Source organism: Haliotis asinina, chromosome 1, assembly GCF_037392515.1.
Source record: "Haliotis asinina isolate JCU_RB_2024 chromosome 1, JCU_Hal_asi_v2, whole genome shotgun sequence".
NCBI lineage: Eukaryota > Metazoa > Mollusca > Gastropoda > Lepetellida > Haliotidae > Haliotis > Haliotis asinina.
In genome coordinates, this window is record NC_090280.1 from 58,291,957 (window position 1) to 58,310,223 (window position 18,267).

The following is an 18,267-nucleotide window of genomic DNA, read 5'->3' on the forward strand; positions in this document are numbered from 1 at the left end:
TTTAAGCGGAATAGAACGGTTACGATATTTCAAGAAACAGTTTTCTTGTTCGGTTCGAATTGTTTATTGTGATTATAATTTGTATTTTATAACCTCATCAGTCAATTCATATCGTTTGTGAACGTCAACATAATGGGAAAGACATAAATATCAAGAATCTGTTGAATGAAGAATTTTCAGTGTTGAGGCAATTAATAGTTCGGCATAACAGGGTCGACTTTCAAAAGATACAAACTCGGTTGTGTCGAAGTCAACGCGTCCTACGTCATTAATTCGAGTCATCTGATCTTCAGAGCAACATAAAAATAATAGTTTATAAAGGAAGACGGACGTTCACGCTAGCTTTACTCGGAGATAACGGAATATTCGGCACATCAATGTTCGAACCAAGGGTGTTAATATTTCATAGGCCACTTTAACACAACCTGTCATTTCCTATTCTTAGACCAACTCAAATTGTATCACTCTGTCGTTGACAGCATATTCTTTGGAACGATGACAAACTCAACAACCACGATAAACAAATGTCTATCAAGCACACCTAATGTGCCGTGCATGTACACACCGTGTGTTTGGACACAGTCTCGCTGGGTCACAGATCTCAGGGGTATTTACAAACTCGCTACCTGGCTGAAGTTGAAACAAAGCATTTAATCTTCCCTATTAAGTGAGGCAATCAAATAGAAGACTTTTCAAAGTAATTCGGGTCTTCAAGTGCAGGCTTATATCAACGGTAATTAATGTGTTTATGTGTCTAATAAAGGAGGTTTCGTGTTCTTACTGCATGTATATGGAGCTGTGGTACTAACTATAGCAGTAGGGTCTGGGAGTTAATTTTGGCAATAATTGTACGAGAAAACTAGGCACCTAACTGTATCAGAATACTGAGCTTTCTATGGTGCCTATCTACACAAGAATATGGAATACGAAGTAATTTGTTGCGACAACCGGAAAGCAAACTGGTATGTAGACTAAAGCTTACTCTCTGAATATATAATTATAATGCTATAAGCTGGAAATAAATTCTTTTTAACTGAAAAGAGCGGCAGTCTGATGGGAGATTCAGAAAATGAGGAAATCTAGACTTGCTTCATGTAGGGCTTTACCATTGCAGGGCTTTACCATTGCAGGTAGGGCTAGGCTGCAGGGAAAATAATGCAGTTTGGGGACTGTGATAGACTAACATCTAGTCACTGAAATTAACGTATTTTACAGGGGAAAACTGTTAATAGAATATAACCATAAACATAACGAAAAGGAGTCCATTTTCATAAACTGCGAAAATCTAGACGTGCCACATATTGTAGACTTGCATGGGAGTTCTTGGATATGTTTGTTTCAGGGTCTGTGTGACATACTAGGTCTGTGAGCCAGACTAGGTTACATGTTATGACAGCCTGTACGAGAATGTGGAGTTAGCTGTTATGACAAAGTACAAGATAGCAAGACATTATCTGTTATGACAGCCTGTACGAGAATGTGGAGTTAGCTGTTATGACAAAGTACAAGATAGCAAGACATTATCTGTTATGACAGCCTGTACGAGAATGTGGAGTTAGCTGTTATGACAAAGTACAAGGTAGCAAGACATTATCTGTTATGACAGCCTGTACGAGAATGTGGAGTTAGCTGTTATGACAAAGTACAAGATAGCAAGACATTATCTGTTATGACTAACTGTACGAGAATGTGGAGTTAGCTGTTATGACAAAGTACAAGATAGCAAGACATTATCTGTTATGACAGCCTGTACGAGAATGTGGAGTTAGCTGTTATGACAAAGTACAAGATAGCAAGACATTATCTGTTATGACTAACTGTACGGGAATATGGAGTTAGCTGTTACGACAAAGTATAAGATAACAAGACATTATCTGTTATGACTAACTGTACGAGAATATGGAGTTAGCTGTTATGACAAGGTATAAGATAACAGGAAGCTGTATGTTATTATTAACTGTACGAGACTACAGAGATAGCTGTTATGGCCAACTTCAATCGAATAGGAAGTTACATATTATGACAAACTTACGAGAATACGGAGCTATTTTAGATGACTAAATTGCACAATCATATTTGGTAAATGGACTGCATTTACGTGTTTGAGGGAGAACGGTTTAGACATATTTTATGACACTTCAAAAGAATGTGGCACTACGCAAGCGACACAATGGATCAAACATCTTCGGCCTGTCCCAAAATAACTTGCTGGTTTTGTGATATAAACTAAACAATCATGACCCTCCCTCGATACCTGGCTTCCAATTTCAGTCACGGTCAGGGCATCATCGACTGGAATTGAAACTATATGCTTCTGTTAAAACAGGATTACCATTTTCCCGATATTTTTTACTTGAGAAAGATTGACACACAAACCATTCAGTCTTGTTTCATGTCACCAATCATACATATGTAGTCATAGCAGAGCACTTCAGTCGTAATTGGTGGAAGTAAACCGATGAACACTCGTCTTGTACCCAGAGCTCAGAGTTTATATGTTCGATATCCACAATCTAAAGCACGCCTGTGATACATTTACATGCAAATATATTTCAGGAAGCCATGGAATACTCAGGCAAGTGAAATGTTCCAGGACCATAGGGATGCATACAGAAATGATTGCTATGAACCTCCGATGGAATCGGAAGAGTGGTCGTGTGGTCGCCCTAGGTGAAAAAGACATAACATGACTTGACTCGTGACATTTGAAGTGTTGTCAAACCATCACGCCAGAATCCACGGAGTTTCACATCACACGTATTTTAAAATGACGCATCATAGCACATGACTGAATGCATGTACACTGTTCAGTCTGTGAATCTATACCAGTTATCTAAGACTGCAAACAAAAAACAAAATCCATAAATCACAGCGATGTTAAGATTTATGTACCATCACACCCGGCTACCAAGAGTCTGGGTAAGCCACGCTATCTTGCTTATTACAGGGAGTTTAATATTGTGCACCATTATTCTGAAATCCCCCTGTAGTTTCCTAAACCTGACCCGGTGCTGCTGTATTCAGCGAACCAGTCCGCCGTCCTCCAAAAACCTCTTCCGGAGGAACAACATCAGTGGCAACACTAACTTCATCCTCAACTCCGACCACTGTAGACACCGAGCACCTGTATGGATGGTCATTGGGGTCATCTCTCGGGTAGATAACTTCCAACGACGTCATGCTATACGATACACTTGGGGTTCATCTGTCCATCGATCGAGAAGCAGAAATGTTTGTCTCGTATTCCTTGTTGGTTTGTGCCATTCGTCCATGCAGGAGATGCTGGAAACGGAGCACAAGAAATATGGTGACGTTGTTCAGATAAACACAGACGACTCTTATCAGAACCTTGTATGGAAGAGCGTGGCCTTGTTAAAGTGGACGACAGAGTTTTGCACAAGCTTCAGTTTCTTGTTAAAAATCGACGATGACGTGTTTGTAAATTTGGCACAGCTCTTCAGAACGCTGGATATGTTTGAAACTGAGCCGAAATTTATCATGGGGCAGATAAACAGAGGTACTAAGCCAAAGAGGAGACCAAAGTCAAAATATTTCGTTTCAAGAAACGATTATCCTGACGACGTGTATCCACCATACGTCGCCGGTGCTGCTTACGTCATTTCCGGTTTACTGACACGTGAACTCCTGGAAGCGATACCGACTTCGCCGTTGGTGCACGTGGAGGATGTTTTCATCAATGGAATCTGTGCGCAGCGAGCAGGGGCTGTCCTTATTGGTGACTGCGGTTTTTCCACTCGACATGTTAACGTGGAGCATGTCCACTGGTACCCAAACCAGATAACATTTCATGGATATACACCCACTGGAATGAAAGAGCTATGGAGAAAAACAAGAGAAATCACTCCAATTTATCAGTAAATATGGATGAGTGAGTGTAACATCTCCGTGAACATTACTTCAGTTGTGTCAGCTTCAGTCTTGCTGAGAGAGGGGAGCTTTCAGTGAAGCAGCTCTAAATGAAACAAAGCCACCCTGGTGAAACAAAGCCATGAGTACAGGTACGGTATGTGTTCAGAGCGTGAGTGTCTCCTTACACTAAAGATACAGAAAAATGTAGGGCGACCAACGCAGGGAAATCCTTACACATTTCCGTCATTTTGGTTGATGTTAAAGAAACACAACTGACTCCACCCTTCAAAAGCTATATGTCGGGGAAGAATGAGTGAGTGAGTGAGTGAGTTTAGTTTTACGCTGCACTCAGCAATATTACAGCTATATGGCGGCGGTCTGTAAATAATCGAGTCTGGACCAGACAATCCAGTGATCAACAACATGAGCATCGATCTGCTCAATTGGGAACCGATGACACGCGTCAACCAAGTCAGCGAGCCTGACCACCCGATCCCGTTAGTCGCCTCTTACGACATTTGACAGTGTTACCCCCCAAAATTGGCTCTTGCAGCTAGAATTTTGGTAAGGGCACCAAAACGAAGAGCACAACAAGGATGTCTAAACAGACTAATACCAAGTGAATATAAGCACTGTCAGTTGTAGATTACATGCAGTTGTAAAATGCTGGCAAAGCTCAGTACTCCAGGATGCACAGATATCTGCTTAGACCAGCGGGCCTCCATTTCTCGCCGACAGATGCTCAGGCGATAGACATCGAATTGCAGAAGCTCGCAGTTTTCACACCTTATTTTTCCTGTCCACCAGTTCCTTTCATATTTTGGTAGCGGTCTGTAAATAATCGAGTCTGGACCAGGAAATTCAGTGATTAACAGCGTGAGCACTGGTCCAGGCAACTGAGATATTGTGACATGAGTCTCAGCGAGCCTGACCACCCGATCCAGCGTTTGCCCTCAACCCTGAAAAGCTGCAGGCCCTCAACAGCGAAAAGGACTCAGAACGATCAAATGTTATGGTTCCTAATCAGAATGTGTTAGGCCCTATAATTTGTCTTCATTATACGTAATTCCAAGGAAACAAAAATTGTGGCAACTAACAAACATAAAGAGTATAATCTAACTTGGGTGACTGACGACTCTTCGTTTACAACAAAAACAACATCCATGTCAAGATCCAAGGAGACAGTCGGACTTAAGGACCGACGTTAATTTTGAAGGCTGGACCAATTCCGTTGATCTTTGGTTGCTGAAGACCAAAATGTAACTGGGATCTTCGCGGATACCCGGATATTTACGTATTACCATTTGATACTGCATTTGTAGATGATGACGTCGCCATCCCATATAAGAACTATTGGCCAGTGTTTATCTCCCATGTCTTCGCATGGATTCACTTCACAGGGAGAATCATCATCTATTTGTGTGTGCACAGATGAGAGAATAATGACTTTGGTTTGATATATAGGCTTTTATAATATAGCATTCTACACAAGAAACTACATTCTGTATAGTCACGTTATATATATTGGCATATCATTATTGAACAATTGGTCCAGCATGTCCTCAGAATGCACTACAGACAGAGCGTATGTCTTTGCTCTGTACCATACCATAATGAAAATTGTCAGCGGTGCGAAGAAGTAGGGAATGAACCACGTCCTTGTCATGGAGAGGAAGCCCTTCATCCACAGCCCCACCCAATTCCTACAATGTACAGTTCAGTGGCAGCTGCTGGCAAACCATGTTTGACCCTCCATCCTGCAACCACTATCAGTGCAAAGTAAGCATGTGATGTGCAGTTACGAGTTGCCGTCAACACTTGCGGTGGCATTCATGCATGTGTTCATGTGTCATGTGCTGAAAGGTAACACAGGTTTTATAGCGGCAGCTCAATGAGATACCACGTCTAACATGTCGCTCCTCTAAGACATAGTGTACTGACTCGAGGAAACACATCCTAGTTTTTACCTCTAAATTCAGGCACGTCAACAAGAAGTAGCATCCCTTATAATACGGAATTTCAAGGCCAAAAATTTTTAAAGGCTTTTTTTTTGACAAAATTATGACCAACTGGACAAGCAATTATATATGCAAACCTAATACAATTAAAAATCACCCAATAACTGGGCACTGCTGGTTTAATCTGAAATTGAATAACAGCATGATGCAAAACCTTACCTACATAGATATCAAGGTTTAGGACCAGCAGACATCACTATGTTAACATCCGAACAGCAATGAAAGAACATATTTGGAAAGTATCTTCATCCTTTTAAAGCAAACTTGTAAAAACAGTTGTAAGCAATCTATATTACAAACACCCACACCCACACCCACACTTGACACACACAATTTCCACTTCATCGAGCGATAACTTGTAATTCAATGCTTTTTCAATGCTTTTAAGTCGATTACCAGGCTTTTTAAGGCAAAAATTGATTTTCCTGGCTTCCTAAGGCTAAGTGACCAAATTCCAGGCTTTTTCAAGACTGATCAAACCATGAATAACATTTTTGAGACACATGAAGCAATGAAACCACCATCCTCGAGCCCCCCTCCCCACCTCCCTTTCCCCCATACAATGGCTCTATCCTACAGACACAGGTGGTCTAACATCAACAAGAAAACCAAGAGAACATAAATAGAAAATGTATTGCTTTATTTGTTACATAGCTAAACAAGCAAACAGAACAGCGATCAAGATAGATAGGTGTGAATCTCTAGGTAGCTGCTACATAATCATATTCTGAATCTACCCATCTCATACCATGTCTTAATAGAAAATACCTACTGCCTTGTGCATCAAAATGAAAACAATTTACTTTTGCTGCTCTTTACACCTTTATTTTCACAAATATTCAATTGTCCTCAAGTTATAAATTAAAGCGCTTAAATACATTAAACTCAACCTATGGCATTATAACCACAACCAGGAAGCTCTCCTCATAATAAGCATATATGTCTCCTTTTCAACTCTGATGTTTTTAATCACATTTCAGATGTTTTTAATATGTGAAACATTTGTCCTGTAATTTTCAAACTTGGAAGTAAGATTTGTTGAGATACTATAAAGGCAATTAGAATAATATCAAAACATTTTTTGTAAAAAAATCAAATTTAACTTTCCTCATGAAATAAAAGAATACAAAATTGCAATCTATACAAAAAGATGGTCTGTTAACTGCTTTAGTAATATGATCTCTTACATTCCACTTAGGCTTGATTTACCTGGAAATGAATAGATGATATTTTCTGGCCATATAAATCATTCTTAACATGTCGAAGACTTGCAGACTTTCAGGTGATCACAACCAGGAATACAATGTACAGGAGTGTACAATATAAATATAAGAAAGACTTACATAATTGATCAAAAAACATCTGAGGTACTTGATCATACCTAAATAGCAAACCAACCCGATGATGTTATGAGAACAAAATATAAAATATATTAAACAATCATGAGGTCACAACCAAGCTATACCAGGGTCTGTGTAAACCTTCAGGCACGTGTTGTTATCAGACAATTAGCAAATATGTCCTTAGTCTTTGAAAAGCCATGTTTCACGATGTCATGACCCTTTTATTTTAAAAAGGTCACAAAAAATAAATGTAGCTTTTGCAGGACAAAGAGTTTGGGCACAAAATATATTCTAATCAGTTTTGTTATAAAAATTACAGGATTTAGTGTCTTTACTTGTTTATAAAAAATGAAAGCCAAACATTTTTGTCCCGTATTTCAGTCATTGTATAAACAAAATATAAGGTCACGAATTGAACGGTGGATCTTAACACTCCTTACTTCATCCATTGTCTACAAGTCTGTAAAGACCCTCCCAAAACTAAAACAACCAACTGAGAATGAGTAAATGTCTAAGCCATCACAGTTTAATGATACTAAGCTGATTCTCCAAATGCCAAATCGTACAAAAAAGCTCCGCAAGCTGATACAGCAGGGCCCTGCATACAATCCACATTTAATGTTGGGAAGAGTCCTAAAAGGCCACATTCCACAAAGCAACAGTAACACTAGGGTGATCATTTCCCATACTTTCACACTGGCTTATGGTCATCCTAGCACCAAGAATGGTTTATGTAATAGGGCCCTCTTGATCATAACAATCAAATGACATGATTAAATTGAACTGAAAATATCAGCCTAAACCATTAGTATTAAGTGAATATTAAACATACCAATATATGTATGTGAATATAATAATTGTTAAACATTTAATAACACAAAATAGTTACATTTGCCATATTGCATTCATCCATCCTCCTACATATGTAGAGATTACACCATGGAATGGTTTAGATCACCAGGTTTGGCCGTGATCACATTTTGATCAGCCCTAGAATACATGTGGAAATCTAGGCTCAGATACCCTGGACTGGACAAAAATATATATTATAAATTGCATACATAACATCAGCATTAACAGAAAATCTGTTCTCTCACTTCGGTTTTACTTGAAGAAGAACAGAAGCTGTAAAATGATATAAGTTACATTACCATGAAAAGACAATCTGTGCAGTTCTAGCAGGCAGTTAAGTGGAAGAAAAGCTGAAAATCCATGGACAGTGAAGTGACATACGGAATTTGACCAATTTGTTCAAAGTAATATTTTGGTACAGGCTGCTTTTGGTATTTTACCTGCTGTCTTTCTTTGAGATCCTAAAATATAAACTGAAATAAATCCAGCTCACTTCTGGAAGAATGTCCCAATTCAGGTACAAATTTAAGTATTTTTGTGGGCAATACTTAGACACTATTTATTACTTTGTACATATACATTTAAAAAATAACTGCAACTAAATATTAGTTCACTTTTTCTCATATTAAAACACAGAGAGTATATTGTCTAGTCAATATCAGGTTTAGCTTGGCCATTCAATTCAGATCAATGTCAATTGTGGAGAATTTCTGTATTTTCATTCAGATCAAGCAGAAGTGGCTCTAGTCAAGACAGAGCACTGTGTTTGTACATATGCCTGCTTGACATAGATAAAATAACCCCTCCCCAACCAAATAAAGAAAAAAATGTGTAAATGTAGACAATTTCTGAAACTTTACCCTGAATAGTATTTGTACATAGAAACATTAAACAGAACAAAAATGTATAAATATCATCTTTAACTAAAAGTACCATATTTACAGTAATAAACACTGGGATGCTTATAAATTTATTAAAGGGATAGGCTGGGGCAAATTAACTTATTCTATTAAAAACTTTTGTAAGAAATGAAGCAGTGGGGAAAAGATTTATTTCAAATAAATTTCTTAAACATTTATGCCAGAATTAAACATTACAACCATTTACACAAGAAAATGCATACTAGTTTTAAATTTGTCAGGGGGCTTTAATAGGAGTAGGGTGCTTAAAGAGAGTAAATATGGTACTTAAAAAGAAAATAAATGACAGTGCGCCTGTCCTAACAGAGCCAAACAAAAAAGGCAGTTTGCACAGTAAGTAGAATATGTCTTGTCAGATCAAGCCTTTTGTTCAGTAAGCTATAATAAACACATAAAAGTAAAGACATTGAACACATGAATACAGGGTTTCTAACAAAGCCTTGTAAGTCAGCTTATGAGACAGAGAAGAAAAAAGGACTGTCAACGTTGGAAACAACAAGCAACAAGATGACTGAGAACTCAACTTTGAGTCCTTTCAGGCTAACACTAGTAAGCTGTGTGAGAATTGAATCTCAAATTCATCTGTGAGTTCCAAAGGTTCAAGATGAGTTTGTATGCCAACAAACATCTTTCTTTTACAAGCTATTTGAAATTTGTATTTAGCCACTGCCATAGTAAATGAGTGTGGTGGTAAAACATGGGGTTTATGTCGCTTTCAGCAATATCCAAGCAATAATCCAGGACGGGACACTAGTAAATGGGATTCACAAATTGTACCCATGTAGGGAATCGAACCTTGGCCTTCAGCTAGATGAGCAAACACTTTTACCTACAGGCTACCCCACAATCCCAACTGACGATAATGCATGACAGAGGTGGGGATTGTGCCATTTCAAGCAATATTCCAGCAATATCACCACAGCAAACACCAGAAAACGAGCTTTACATATGACACCCATAGAAGGAATCAACCTGAGACTTGATGTGAACACTTTAAACATTTGGCTACCCCACCACCCAAACTGACTATAGCATGGATGACTACAGCGATGACAACCACAGAAGTCACTTTCTGTAAGACTGTACTTTCTAAGATTGACTGACATCAGAAACTTTAACATGTTATAATGCCAAGCACCATAAGATATATATCCAAAATACAACATTAGAAACAAATGAATTCACAGAGAACAAACATCAGTCAGGATTGGAAGTATTATGCTAAATAATTAGTGAAGACACTGCAGTGGTATATGGACATATTGTACAACTTAGCAGAAAAATAGAACATTAAGATGTCAAAAAAATATCCATGGAATCTAAACATGCAGTGAGAAATCACATTTGCTATGGTGGAGGGAGAATATGATATTGTGGTACTTTCTTCCATGACCACAGATGCTGGTGTTCTTCTATGCCAGCGAGTTTTACACTGCTTCCAACAGTATTCCAGCTACATCAGCGTGTCACTTGTTTTCAGTTTCACCAAATTTTTTAATGCAACTGTCAGTGAGAGAGTTAAGTTTTATGCAGCTCTTAACAATATTCCAGCAGTATCATGGCAGGCAACACCAGAAATGGGCTTCACACATTGTACCCATGAGGGGAACTGGTACCTGGACTTTCATTTAACAACTAGGCTACCCAAGTCCCCGAAAGTAACTATGAAAGAAGATGTGAGTCCCAACATTGTCAAGAATTTACTGCCTTGGTGTACATTTTATTCAAATCTCAGCCCCATCCCTAGGCTTATCAAATGGTTGACCATTCTCGTCAGACCTCTTCGGGAGTTCATATTCACTAGCTCAGCAGTTCATCGAAAGGAATGTTTGAAGACATTAACTGGGTAATATCCATGACTTCCTTGGTTAGTAGGGCAATGATGCTACTTCATTTCCATCTATTCTGAAAACATTAAAATAATAACCTCACAAGTTTTGCTCAATATAAGGCAATCATGGGCCTATTTTCACTTTTTCCCAGTTAAAACAAACTTAGGGCCTTTTAATGTCAAAATTTCAGGCTTTTTCTAGCCTTTGCAAACCCTTGACAATATTGTTTAACACTGCCTTCGACATTATTTCAGTGTCATGACATGTCCACTTAATGTGGGAAAACATTCCAGAGTAGTACTGTCTATTCATGGTCACCAGCGTAACTATAGCATCCACATTGGATCAAAATTGGCAAATCTGGGATTGAAACTCACAACCATCAATAACAGTTAGGAAACTACTGTTACATGATACAGGAAAAAAATATAAAACTACAAAAGTAAATATCACTGTTATCAGATCTTTCACTTAAATATGATTTTCAGCAGGAGGATCTAAGGACACCACAGGTGAAGGTAAACTTACTGATCAGCCAATCAGCATCAAGGCAATAGTTTTCTCGGAATCAGTGTGTCAGCGCTAGATATACCTTTTCAAGAAAGGGGAGGAGCACACTCTTGAGAAAGAGGGAGCGCACACTTCATTTTCACCTCTTTTCAATGATCATTTGATAAACTATCACATCCCCCTCGGCGATGCGCCAGTATATTCACTGTACCAAATTCTCAACAAGAAACATTAAGTAGCTGTGATAATGTAATATTACTTTGTCAGTATTGCATTAAACACAAGAAGATGAAAGGACCCTAACATTTCTCGTAAGGACCGGTAAAAATTTGAATGCAGTCCTCAGGGCCATTTGCTACGTTGGGCAAGGTAAATGTTTTAGATCCTTTAGATACTGGTCTCTGAGAATAGGATTAACCTTGAAGTGAAATGTCCTTAGATCCTACTGCAGATTCATAATACATGTATATAAGCATGAATGTGATTTTAATGAGGTTATCACAAAATGAGGAATATACTGAAATTGAATGCAGGAGTACATTTAGGTCACTTCAACCCAAAAATCTATCCCAACAATAACATGAACAACAGGACTCAGTTTGTGATGCTAATAAATGAGTTAATCAAAGGATCAAACGATCAAATCTACAGATCCAACAAATCTAACAACCATATACATATGCTACTTTCAACTGACTTCAAACGTGTATTCAGGGGACATAACTCTGGTTCCCCTCTTCACAAGGCTGTACTTGCATATTGTAGCTTAAAGGAATAGGAAGGCACCTGCACCTAGCTGAGTCGATTATATACATGGACATACATACACATGAACATAAAAATGGACGTATTTTTAGGGACATCATCATGTAATTACTAGAGACAGATTTCTTATTCTTGTTTCTCAGTGGAAACAGGGTAACAAGGTTTCTCATTTTTCACATTATTCTTTAAATATCTAACGTTCCTTTATATATGTTTTTGGTATTAGGCCAGACCAATAACATTTCATTCTATCTAGATACAGCAAATGAAATACACGCTTATGTGCATTGTAACTTCTGCTTTCAACATTTTTTTCAAACATCCTTCAAGTCAGTCCTGACCACGTTTCACATCCAGATCTTTGTTATGTAAGGATTTTAGGGATGGACAACTTCTTTATCCAGGTGATGCAAAAGTTTGATACAGATTCATGTATCGTTGTCAAGTAAGGTACAATACCTGCATACCAGCTTGTCAATGAGTGTGTGAGATATTTTGGTTTTACGCCTCTTTTAGCAATATTTCAACAAAATCACAGCAACGGACACCAGAAATTGCTTCACACATTGTACCCATGTGGGAAATTGAACCTGGGTTTTTGGTGTGACGAGTGAACACTTTAACCACTAAGCTACCCAACTTCCCCTAAAGACACAAGAATCAGTATCAAAATGTCACATCACCTGACTAAAGAAGTTGTTCATCCATAAAGTTTGTCCTTATCTGACTCTCCAACTTCCAAAACTGCCACTCAAAAATATTATAGGATTGTTTTTCATAATATCACCTTGCTTGGACTAGATTTATATTGGTCTGGCCAATCATTTCACACAAAAATCAGAAACTGGTCCTCAAGGAAAATCATTCAAATATTAATGTGGCCATAAAAAAAAACGTGTGACAACAACTAAAATATGTGATCCTGGCTATGACGGAATGATGATAAAGTATTCTAGGTATTATGAAATATGGTGCCACACAAAACTCCAAAATCCTTAACATTCAGCTGTCCGGAAATATAACAACATCCCCCACCCAACCCTGTACAGAATGCCCAGTAACCATAGCAACATAAATACAAATATATACAGCACACGGTTACAAATAGCACTATGATGAGCAGACATATACATAGATCTTTAAAGTATGACATCACCTGTCATCATCCAAAGTAAAAGGATGACAACAATACAGGGTTAAAATGATTCTACAGTAAATGGACCACAAGCACCTGGTATGGGCAAATATCCTGTGCAGTCATGTTCACAGAATTTAGGGATCGTTCCTAATGTATTGCTGGGACAGTGATGATGATTTTTACTGAGAAGGATACACAATGTGAATGATCCCCAGACCCCAACCCTTAAAATATATATGTACAAATTTATTACTCCCTTGAACTTCCCAGAACAAAATTGGTGCCACCCTCCCGTCCAGTCATCATCAAACCCAGCCATAAATTATGAACAGTCCCGTACATTATCAGTTAGAACACTGTCTAAACATACGTGATATAAAGTTGTCAAAATCATGGCTGAGAATGGTTAAAAAAATCTTACAAAAATGATCATGTATACACCTACATCAAACGACAAAGGCATCTGACAATGATCCTGAGTCATACTAGCAGTAATGTCAAGCTGAACACTTTCAATCTGTGACAAAGGCATCTGACAATGATCCTGAGTCATACTAGCAGAAATGTCAAGCTGAACACTTTCAATCTGTGATAAAGGCATCTGACCATGATCCTGGGTCATACTAGCAGAAATGTCAAGCTGAACACTTTCAATCTGTGACAAAGGCATCTGACAATGATCCTGTGTCATACTAGCAGAAATGTCAAGCTGAACACTTTCAGTCTGATGTGTTTCACATTAAGCATAGTAAGGTTAAATAAGGCAATCAGAACGATCTAAATGCCCTTCAAAGACTTGATTACAATGTTCTCTCATTTGTTAGGTGGGAATTACTTCTAAAAAAGTCTTCCCTGTGTTCAATAGGAGCAGGATTCAGCAAAAGACACATGGAGATTAATATTTCTGGTGCAATATTGTATCTTAGCGTAGTTGAAATCATAATCTGTGTCTTATACAGGTTTGGCTTGTGTTTCAAAAGGCAACAATGTGTCCAGATGATATCTGTCTGATCTGTGTGTGTCTGTGTCTTATACAAGTTCCACATGACTCAAAATTCTTGGACAACCGAATACCTTAGATTGAATATGTCTGATCTGTTCTGTATGAGTACTAACATGTGAATATTACAAAAATGTGAATAGCACATGTGTTTGTGGGTCTGTATCTCAGACATGATCACATAAATAATGTGTCTGATTGAGTCTTATATTGTATCTTGAATGTGTCGTAAATCTCAAATGTGTCTGAACAGACACATCTGTATCTAGCATGTGTCTGAGTGGAATCTTGCCATGAAATTGTCTGCTCTGCATGAGAAACATCAGTGTCATCACCAATCAATACCTTTGTCCAAAAGAGGAGATGAAATCTGTGAACATCATTTACAGAAGATGAAATGGACAATCACACTGACACCAAGTTTTCAATAACCAGATGCGAATCTTGTTTGTACCCTTCTAACTGGACCAACAAAAAATTGACCCAAATTTTTAATCATCCCTTCCGGTATCTGAAGGCGGTAATATTCTCATAAACATTTCTCACATCATGTAGATAACTGGAAACAATTATTGCATCAAGATAATAGAGTGAGTTAATTCAACAGCACATTTCTAGCATTTGATGGCAGAGGTCACCAAGGAACCAATTCTCATTGTAAACAGCATGAAGAATCGAACTTGGACCTTCCTGGTCAAACACTAACCACTCAGCTACAGCACCTCCCAAACATGACAAAGACAAGATAATGATCTACGTTGCCCTTCTACTCTACCTGGGTTCCGGGTGTCACCTAGCTCATGAGATGTTTATCCATAATGAGAAGTGGATCAATGAGATGACATGATGCCTGTGTCTAGTAGCTGTTGTTGTAGTATGCCGGCATGGAAGTCTTCTCTCGACTCACTTCCTGGTTCTCTTGTTTGAGGAAGAAGAAGATTGCAGCCCCTACAAGGAAGAAGAGCCCACCGAGTGTCACGCCATACGTCCAGTCAATGTCCCAACGCTCCAGGTCACTGCGATGAGCGTTCGTGATGTCTTCAGAGAACTTCACTGGGAAGATGATCACCGATATTAGGATGAACAAAGCTGTAACGAAACAATAAAGTACCATAAGTCCTTTGATTCATTCCACAAATCTGTGTCTGCTATATTGGAGTTGGTAATCTTAACTCTGAATAAGTTCAGTTTTACACCGCACTCAGCAATTTTCCAGCTATAACGGCAGCGGTATACATATAATCAAGTTTGTACTATTTCTGACCCAGATCTTCATGGCAGACAAACATGGATTGCTGAAAGACTTCTGAAGACAAATTCCAGCCCATACCTTCATGGGTTCATGACACGTTTACTTACCTCCAAGAGCAGTCAGCACTCCTGCAATGATGTACAACAGTCTCTTGTGTGTACACAGGCCACAAATGCCGAGACCTAAGGCTCCCACTGATCCAATCAAGGCCAGAAGGGTCAGGGCAGCACAGGCTGACATCCAGTCTGAGACAGAAACCATTTTTTTAAAATAAAGTAATACAGACACATCAATCACAATTAATTTTCATTTTCAATTTGATATCCATAAAATTACTCCAAGTCCTTTAACTTACATGAAAATGTCCTTATTGGATCCTGACAAATATGTCAAACATTGCGTTTTTAAAGTCTGTGTTTGCTTATTAGTCCTTCAACATGTTCAATACTCCAATCTGCATCGTATCAGTTTTATTATGGATAATGCATATTAAACGATCTGGACCAGTCAATCCCATCACTGAGAAAGATTCACATCATAAGGGTGCGTTGAATGGCCATCAACCAAATCACAGAACTGGGTCAACTATCCTGTTGGTCATCCCTGACAAGTTTGGAACCCGTGCAGGCCTGGGTAAGAATTGTTTTTTCAGCAAACCCATGCTTGTTGTAAAAGGCGCATAACAGGATGTCATATGATTTCCCAATTGTGTTAATCGGTGTTTATGATGTTGATCACTCGACTGTTTGGTCCAGACTAATTTATGATTACACTGCTGCCATAAAGCTAGACTACTGATGGGTGCAGTACTAAACAACAACTAAACAAGTTTCTCAGTTACGACAAGTGACATTCTACAGGACAGGATCTACCCTACTCGTTCGCAGCTGTAGGCTTATTTAGAAGACTTGATGGACTATTGCCAGTACAGCATTCCCAGTTTCACTGTCAACAAAATATTGCAGACATTAACTAAACAGATGTCTCACCTTTCTTAACACAAGCGGTGAGGGAGGACGTGATCACGTAACAATGCTCCCATAGCCCCCAGGACTGCCAGCCATCCTTCACAGCCGTGAACTTGACATCCACCCAATCAGCGGCTGCAACACCGATGATGAGGAGCAGCAACGCGATCCCCGTGAAGATCACAGCTAGTAGCTGTAGAACAAGATATATCAATCAGTTGATAAGCAATGTTGCATCAGCTCATTAGTGATGGGCCCAATTAGATGATTGTGTGTACCTTACAAGACTGTCAAGTTGTACGTCTGCTGTTTTGGTGGGTGATTGTTATGCAGCAGATGCAGAACAGGGCTGGACGAGAAGAAGCAAGTCACTTTACAGTTTTACTTCACTTTGCAAACCTTATCACATTCACAGCAAACAAGTGTGAATGAGAGCATAAGTTTAGTTTTATGCCACCTTTAGTTATATGTCACCAATATCACAGCATGGGACACCTTTGTACATAATGTACCCACGTGGGAAATCGAACCTGAGTCTTTGGGGTGATGAGTGAATACTTTAACCACTAGGCTACCTCACTGCCCCCAACGTAGAATTAGTAACCTAGAGCCCTCTTCTGTGAGCAATATACTGATGTTGGGAAAGGAACGGACCATGGCTCATGTTGTACATTAGAACGAAAACTGGCCCATTACAATTTGTCAGTTTACTATTGACACAAGGGCAGTGGCTCATTCAAAATTCAGCAAATGGCTAATAATCCTGAATCCAAACCCATTGTCAAAGTTCTCTTTCCCAATCCCTGAATACGGACTTCATAGGTGGCAAATTATGAAAGTCCATTTCGTCCATGAGGGGAGCACTAACAAGTGGATAACAGCAGTAAGATAACTAAAGCAAACAACAACACACATTTAAATGAACAATGGTTAAGATGATACTGAGTTCAGCTGCATGAAGAAGTATGCATAGTATAATAGTAGTATAATAACTGAGATAAGCTGAAATGCAATGTCACAGAATACCACGGAACACCTAGAGGCCCTCCACTGTATGGATTCTGACAAGCACCATTTTAATATATAATTAACACTGCGTGTCAGGCAGGATAAGAACAAGTATCATCTTTAAAGATCTGACATGCCGCATTAAGGTGATCATTAATTTATTATCAGCTTCAACAAGCACCAGGTTTAAAAATCTGGCATGCTACACTAAGGTGATCATTAATTTATTATCAGCTTCAACAAGCACCAGGTTTAAAAATCTGGCATGCTACACTAAGGTGATCATTAATTTATTATCAGCTTCAACAAGCACCAGGTTTAAAAATCTGGCATGCTACACTAAGGTGATCATTAATTTATTATCAGCTTCAACAAGCACCAGGTTTAAAAATCTGGCATGCTACACTAAGGTGATCATTAATTTATTATCAGCTTCAACAAGCACCAGGTTTAAAAATCTGGCATGCTACACTAAGGTGATCATTAATTTTCATGCTTCTACATGGGCCATGTTCATGATGTTAAAAGATCTGGCATGCTGCGTTGAGGTAATCATTAATTATCAGTTTCGACAAGCACCACCTTTAAAGACCTGACATACTGCTTTAAGGTGATAATTAATTATTGGCTTCAACAAGCGCCATGTTTAAAGATCTGGCATGCTGTGTTAAGGTGATCATTAATGATCAGTTTCAACAAGCACCGTCTTTAACAATGTTTAAAGATCTGACAATGTTTAAGGATTAAGGATCATTGCCTTCAACAAGTGCCATGTTGAAAGATTAGACATA

General features: G+C 38.6%; 2 protein-coding genes across 3 annotated transcripts in view; one reads left to right on the forward strand and one right to left on the reverse strand.

Moving 5' to 3' along the window:
• The first annotated feature begins 2,874 nt into the window (after nt 1-2,874).
• Nucleotides 2,875-3,879, forward strand: LOC137274018 (beta-1,3-galactosyltransferase 5-like). The gene has a single exon (XM_067806975.1). It carries the CDS (start codon nt 2,875-2,877, stop codon nt 3,877-3,879), a length of 1,005 nt encoding a protein of 334 aa, XP_067663076.1.
• Nucleotides 3,880-6,513: 2,634 nt separating this feature from the next.
• LOC137295088 (p53 apoptosis effector related to PMP-22-like) overlaps nt 6,514-18,267 on the reverse strand; it is a 37,947-nt gene continuing 26,193 nt past the window's right edge. For both annotated transcript variants that reach the window (XM_067826384.1, XM_067826376.1), the window contains exons 2-4: nt 16,490-16,661; nt 15,608-15,745; nt 6,514-15,337 (exon numbers count right to left, since the gene is read on the reverse strand). In XM_067826384.1, the coding sequence (XP_067682485.1) occupies nt 15,105-15,337; nt 15,608-15,745; nt 16,490-16,661 (543 nt within the window). In that variant the 3' untranslated portion in view covers nt 6,514-15,104. The remainder of the gene's footprint in view (nt 15,338-15,607; nt 15,746-16,489; nt 16,662-18,267) is intronic.

What these genes read in the sequence shown, in the direction of transcription:
- LOC137274018 (XM_067806975.1), top strand. Translation starts at nt 2,875, where the DNA reads ATGTTAAGATTTATGTACCATCACACCCGGCTACCAAGAGTCTGGGTA.